Here is a 7,244-nt window from a genome sequence, read left to right on the forward strand (position 1 = left end):
TTCCTGGCGACACCTCCACATTCCACTGTTGCTTTGAGCTGTAGCATGAGCTAGAACCCAAAAACCCTACCTATTCCTCGCAGACGCCTGCTCTCGTTGCTAACCCGACCCGTTATGGACGGGTCTGCAGCTGAGGCCAGTATTCTGGAGCAACCCTCATTCCGGGAGAATCCCCAAAACTCAAAACCTGATGATGATGCTTCAGCTCCAACCGCGGCTCCGGCTCCGGCTCCGGCTCCGCTCACCCCAGAAGAGTTAGTAGCTAAAGCCAGAGCTCCAGTTAAGAAAGAGTTCCTTCGCCCACCACCAATCAGAACATCCAACTCCACCACGTCCCAACCTCACGACGCCGCAACGGAGCCCAACTCCACTCCTCTTATCAAAGAGAAAAAATCCAAACGCCAGCTCAAACGTGAACGCCGCCAAGTACTCGTACTTTTTCATATACTAGTATTTCATAATCCCCGAAAACGAGAGATTAAAATCTTTCTTTCGTAATGGAGATAAATTAAGAATAGAATGTGAATTGCTGTGATTATTATGTTCCTTTTTTTGTGTGTGCGCGCGGGTGTGGGGGGTGGGAATGGGCATTTCAGATGAGGAACACAAGGCAGTTAACTACTGGGTATATTGGTTAATGTGAATGCTGATTGCAGGAATTAAAATCTGCATTGCACTTGTGTCCGGAGGTTGCCAAGAGCGGGGATGTGGGTTCTTGTTGTTACGGTGAAAAGTGCCGGTTTAGCCATGATGTGGAGGCGTTCAATGCTCAGAAGCCGGCTGATTTGAAGGGCAGTTGCCCCTTTTTGAAGATTGATCAAGGACTTTGTCATTATGGGCTGGCTTGTAGATTCTCCGGCACTCATAGAGCTAATGGTGTTGTTGCTGCTGGGACTCTGAGGAATGAAGTTAATTCGTTGAATAAGGATGTCCAAAAGCTTCTCTGGAAGAATAAGATGAGGTTCCCCAAAGCTGACGCTACCCTAAAGCTTCTTGGCCTTTCAGTAAGGGGAAAAAAAGGGTCATTCGGTTTTCGTTTAATTATGTTTGTGCTTTGATGATAACTGAAGGATCATCCCTTGTGAGATTGGACTTCATCAAGTTCCCTTTAGTTTAGTCTGTGTAATGATTGAGAGTATTTTTTAAATGATGGGACAGGGTAAAATAAAAAAATTGGTGGACACCGAGGACAATCAAGTTGCTACAAATGGCTCTGCTGAGGAAAATGCTAAAAAAGATTCTGCTGAAATTGGTTCTGTTAGTGATGTGAATTGCTGTTCTGAATTGCTGGAAGAGGATAAGCCAGAGGATGCTGATGCAACTGAAGATATACGACCTGTCAAGAAGGCAAAATCTTCATGTGATGAATCTTATGGCTCCACTGAAGTAAATGCTGGTTAGTCTACTTTTGGTATTGATTTATTTCATTTTTACCATCAGAAGTTAGTTTTTATTTCTGGGGTACTAGCAGTTGAAAATTTTATTGGAATAGGTTATGGTGTGCATGGGAAGGAGGATATTAGCTCCAAACCAAATGGATCAAAATCAGTTGATATTGCTGATACTGTTACTGTAGAGTCTGATAAAATCCTAAAATTACACCCACGTGAGAAAAAGCTCATTGACTTCAGAGAAAAGCTTTATCTTGCACCTCTGACTACTGTGGGGAATCTACCTTTCCGAAGGGTTTGCAAATTGCTTGGAGCTGATGTGACATGTGGCGAGATGGCAATGTGCACTAATCTTTTGCAGGTTACCATGCTGTTTTACTGACTAGATTCTTATTTGTGTGATGAGATAACAATACAGATGATTTGTTGTTCTTGAATACGGATATACTTGTACAAGTACTTTGACTTTGATCTTTATTTCCCTAATTGAGGGTCGTTTTTGTTTTATATACTCTGCGAACCTTCTTTTAGTCTTGAGTTACTCATGTCACCTACATGTTGGGATTATTTTGTACACAAATAAAAGATACATGTGTTCATATTCTTTACCTGTATTAGGTCCAATTTTTTCTTTTCTGCAATGAAAATCTTTAGCTGCTTGGTACTTACCTTATCTTGGCCCATGGGAGCAGGGGCAAGCTTCAGAATGGGCACTACTGAGGCGTCATTCGTCTGAGGACCTCTTTGGTGTTCAGATTTGTGGAGCATATCCTGATACAGTTTCAAGAACTGTTGAACTCATAGAGCAGGAATGCTCGGTGGATTTTATTGATCTTAATATGGGATGTCCCATTGATATTGTTGTTAACAAGGGCGCTGGATCCGCTCTTCTTACAAAACCAATGCGAATGAAGAGTGTCATACAAGCAGCTTCTGGAACAGTTGATACCCCAATAACCATCAAGGTATGGTTTAATATAGTAAGTTAACCTTTTTTGGTGTCAATTTCAGCAATTTCTTGCCCTGTGATATGAAGATATAGATGTATTCTTGTCAAATCTTTCATTTGCCACTCTTTTAGACGTTATGTTGATGCACCTATAGTTTTGATGCATATGCCTTGTCTTTCTGCTATGGGAATCAATTTTCTGGAATCTTCTGATTTGCGTCTGATTACGTACTTCTTTCATAGTATTACTGAACACTTATCAGATGCATAACTTGTGTGATGTAGGTGCGAACTGGCTATTTTGAGGGCAGAAATCGCATTGATTCTGTGATTGAAGATATTGGAAATTGGGGAGCAAGTGCAGTGACTATACATGGTCGTTCGCGTCAGCAACGTTACAGCAAGCTTGCTGATTGGGAGTACATATACCAGTGTGCGCAAAAGGCCCCAGATTCATTGCAAGTCCTTGGAAATGGGGATGTGTTCTCCTATTTAGACTGGAATAAGCACAAGTTTGATTGTCCTCAGCTTTCTGCTTGTATGGTTGCTCGAGGAGCCCTAATTAAGGTTTGTGCTACATTTTGACGATCAACTGGAAGCGTAAAATGTTATCTTTTTTATTTACTGCAGTTTTGTGCTGAAATAAATGGTTTTTGAACTTGTGCAGCCCTGGATTTTTACTGAAATAAAGGAACAGAGACATTGGGATATTAGTTCTGCTGAACGTCTTGATATTTTCAAGGATTATGTGCATTTTGGCCTTCAACACTGGGGATCTGATTCCAAAGGTATGTACCATGCATTTGCTTAAAGTAAAATAGAATGCAAGTCTGTCCTCCTGTTGACTGCAAAAATGACTTTCCCGCTTAATTTTATTGTGCTTTGGCTTAAGAAGAAACGAGGACAACAAAAAATATGACTTTGACAGTGAATGCTTATTAAAATGTCAACTTTGTGGATTGAAAAGCAGTTTAATCCGATATTGGATGAACTCGAAATTTGGGAAGGTGTCTTCATGGACTGAAAAGACGTGAAATTGGAGAGCACACAGCTACTAGCTATTTTAAGTTCTGAGTAGTTTCTCAAAGCATTTGTAAGGTAGGAGATTTGGCATCCTCATGTTTAACCTTGACTATCGCAGGTGTGGAAACAACTAGGCATTTCTTGTTGGAATGGCTAAGTTACTCTTGTAGGTATATACCGGTTGGTCTCTTAGATGTGATCCCCCAAAAAATTAACTGGCGGCCTCCCTCGTACTATGGTCGGGATGACTTGGAAACACTGATGGCTTCTGATTCAGCTGCAGATTGGGTATATACTACTCATCCTGATTGCTCATTTTTAATGAATTTTTCATTTCAGTACCATCTTGCTACAGCTATTCACCTGCTTTGGCTTTCCTACTTGTGTGCAGATTAGAATCTCTGAGATGTTACTTGGCAAGGTCCCAGCTGGATTTACGTTCTCACCGAAGCACAAGTCCAATGCTTATGACAGCGCTGAAAATGGCTAATATTAGGTTCGATCCACACAAGATAATAGCTATTCCTTGTTCAATGAGTGAATAATGGGATAATGCCAGGACAGCAATCTGCTGCTCAAAAGCCGGATGAAATTTATCCCTTGTATTTTCTGCAATGGACGGCTTCATTGGGGAAAACGAGCCTTAAATTTGTGCGAGTAACATTTTTGTTCTACAATTCATTCTAAAGATTTCCAGCGATTCTGAATTTGAGAATTTGCAAATGAGATTGCACCGTCCATGTATTAATCTTATTTGAAGAATTTCGTCGAGGTTTTGTAGCTCAAATGCTGTCGATACACTTCTCTTGTATTAGCAATCCGCCCCATCAGCATATGAGATTTATACAGCAAAACACAACGTCGACATCCTTCTCATCTTTCAATTCAATTATTTATGTTGATTAAGGGTTCAGTATTTTATGCAGATTTGAATCATATTGTTGAAAAGCCTGGATGAGTAATGAAAGAAATATAGAATACGCAAAACCATCCTCCATACTGTTATCAAAAATCCGAGCCTATCATTGTAGAATGAACTGTAACATAAATCACTGGCTTACATTCTCTGAAGACAAAATTGTTAAAAGAGTCGTAAAGAAACCGCAGCAAAAGAGCAGCAGGGGTTACAAATTTTCTTGTTGCTCGAACCGAAAGAGCACGACTGGATCACCATCATCTTCATCATAGAATTTCATCATCATCACAATCACAACCTTGCACTAGAGCAACTTCAACTTTATTATAACATTACAATTTACAACCTTATGGTAGCATTCTCAACAACAGTGAGCAAAAAAAAATTCTTTTGTTTGTGATAATTGGGTGGAGAAACAGAAGTGGAGAGAAATGAGATGGTTCAAAAGTTTAAGAAAGTTTGTTCAAACGTGGGCAGGAGGAGCCGAAATGGAGCCAAGACGAGAGTTTGTTCGACGCACACAAATGATAAACAGAAGCTTATACACAAAATGTTAAAAGAACAAAAGAATAAAATCTAGTAAGTTCAAAATCATCCGAAGCCCCGGTATAAGATGGATAAAAAAGGTAGGTGTCAAAACTTTCTCTCCTTTTATTTTCTGTAATAATAGTCTCTCCTCTTCCCCCTCTCTCTGCTAAACCCCCAAATTAGACCCGATCAGACTAGGTAGGTGATCGGGTATCCTTTTGCTTCTAATTTCTGGTTCCAGAAAGCCAACCTCCATCAATAGACTCCAAACTCCCACTCAATCCATCATCAAGAAAATCACCCACCCTTTTCACCTTTCCCCTTGGCAAAACTGGGTACTTACCAGAAAAGCAAGCATAACAAAAGTTTGGTGCGTCTTCCCCCAAATGCTCTTTCAAGCTATCAATTGGAAGAAAAGCAAGTGAATCTGATCCAATGAACTCCCTAATCTCCTCCACACTCATTCTATTAGATATCAATTCTTCAGCACTGGGAGTGTCCACACCATAATAACAAGAAGCTATAATTGGAGGGCTAGCAATCCTCATATGCACCTCCTTAGCCCCTGCCTCCTTTATCAGCCGAACAATCTTGGAAGAAGTTGTTCCTCTCACAATCGAATCGTCTACAACCACAACTCTCTTCCCTTCCAAAACCGCTTTCACTGGCGAAAGCTTAAGCTTGACTCCAAAGTCCCTAATCCTTTGCGAAGGCTCAATGAATGTCCGCCCAACATAATGCGACCTTATCAACCCCTGTTGAAACGGAACCCCTGCTTTTGCAGCGTAACCAAGGGCAGCCACAACTCCAGAGTCAGGCACAGCTATCACCACATCACAATCAACGGGGAATACAGTGGCCAAAATTTCCCCAAATGACCGCCTAGACTCGTAAACAGACTTCCCAAAAACTACTGAATTGGGTAAAGCAAAATAAATATGCTCAAAGATGCAAGACTTAGGCTCCGGATGAGACATCAGACAAAGGGGTCCAACCCCGTCTTTATCCACAACCAATACCTCACCGGGCATCACCTCTCTCTCGTAAGTAGCTTCTATCAAATCCAAAGCACAAGTCTCCGAGGCAAACACCACGGCACCGTTGCTCCTCCTGCCCATAACCAGCGGCCTAAAGCCGTAAGGGTCCCTAACCGCAACCAACTTATCCTCCGTCAAAAACACCATCGAATATGCTCCCTCCAGCTCCCTGCACGCCTCAACAATCCTCATAAAGAACGGCCTCTCCTTCGATATCGCAATAAGGTGAAGAACCACCTCCGTATCGGAGCTAGTGTTAAAAATGGAGCCATTTTCTTCGAGCCGAGCTCGAAGGGATTGGTAATTCACCAAATTGCCATTGTGGGCAACCCCAACCGAGCCAAATCGGTACCCGGCAACGAACGGCTGGACGTTCTTCAGCATGGACGCGCCCGCGGTGGAGTATCTGACATGGCCTATGGCCATGTCACCGGGGAGTTGGGATAGCTTGGACTCGTTAAAGACATCAGAAACCAAACCAACTCCAGTAATCGATTTGAGGACGTTGTCATGGACGGAGACGATGCCGGCGCCTTCTTGGCCGCGGTGCTGGAGGGCGTGGAGGGCTAAATAGCACATGCGAGAAGCTTCGGGGTCGCCATAGATGCCCACCACGCCGCACTCCTCTCTGGGTTTGTCGTCATAATCGTCGGAGACATCGGAGATAGGATTCTTGGAAGCGGCCGAGACACCGGTCCAGTGGACTTTGCGAGTGTGGGTGACGGGGTGGCAGGGTTTTAGGAGGGTTTTTGAGAAGGAAGAGCAGAAGGGTTTGTCATGAGGAGGGGTTGTAAGCGGAGAGAGCTTCTGGGAGGCCGCGGCGGCGGCGGCTGCTGCGGTGGCGACGGAGGCGGCCATGGGATTGCGTGGGGGTTGCGCAGGGAAGAGTAAGGGACGTGAGGGAAATCAAATGAGAAACGTGTACTATGTACGAATAGCCAGGATGTTACGGCTAGGTTTAGGTCCTTTATCCAATTACCACTTCTAGTAGTAGTACTACTTGGTAAACTAGTGTGAATACCGGTACTGAGATTATTTAAAAAAATAAAAATAAAATGGTGAACAAATAAAGGTGAAAAAATTGAACCAAAAAAATTAAAATGTAATATCTGTTTAACAATAGTTTGAAATATAATAGAATGTGTATATCATTCAAGAACTGTCTTTTTTCGGAAGATAGATCCTGAAAAAAAAATAAAAATTTATATTAAAAAAGGGAATGATATATTTTTATAAATGAATGTAATTAAATGTTGTTAAAATGAAATACTTACAAAGACTAAGCATTTGATTTGATAATCTTGTTTGAAGGTGCGAATACTCTTCACACCAATCCACTTTTAGTACGAAAGCTAAAATTGGTGATTTAATTAACTCTGTTGAATTTTGTGGAATGCGTA

At 42.0% G+C, this 7,244-nt stretch overlaps 2 protein-coding genes across 2 annotated transcripts; one reads left to right on the forward strand and one right to left on the reverse strand.

Annotated features, from left to right (window-relative positions):
• Positions 1-4,232, forward strand: LOC113763134 (tRNA-dihydrouridine(47) synthase [NAD(P)(+)]-like). Its single transcript, XM_027306862.1, has 9 exons — positions 1-426; positions 657-1,004; positions 1,159-1,396; positions 1,493-1,752; positions 2,084-2,356; positions 2,626-2,907; positions 3,008-3,128; positions 3,482-3,651; positions 3,755-4,232. The coding sequence occupies exons 1-9, from the start codon at positions 115-117 to the stop codon at positions 3,851-3,853; spliced, it is 2,103 nt and encodes a 700-aa protein (XP_027162663.1). The 5' UTR covers positions 1-114; the 3' UTR covers positions 3,854-4,232.
• A 352-nt stretch (positions 4,233-4,584) lies between these two features.
• On the reverse strand, positions 4,585-6,784 carry LOC113761916 (amidophosphoribosyltransferase, chloroplastic-like). Its single transcript, XM_027305101.1, has one exon. It carries the CDS (start codon positions 6,700-6,702, stop codon positions 5,032-5,034), a length of 1,671 nt encoding a protein of 556 aa, XP_027160902.1. The 5' UTR covers positions 6,703-6,784; the 3' UTR covers positions 4,585-5,031.
• Between the last annotated feature and the right edge of the window lie 460 nt (positions 6,785-7,244).

Source organism: Coffea eugenioides, chromosome 2 (genome assembly GCF_003713205.1).
Source record: "Coffea eugenioides isolate CCC68of chromosome 2, Ceug_1.0, whole genome shotgun sequence".
Classification (NCBI taxonomy): domain Eukaryota; kingdom Viridiplantae; phylum Streptophyta; class Magnoliopsida; order Gentianales; family Rubiaceae; genus Coffea; species Coffea eugenioides.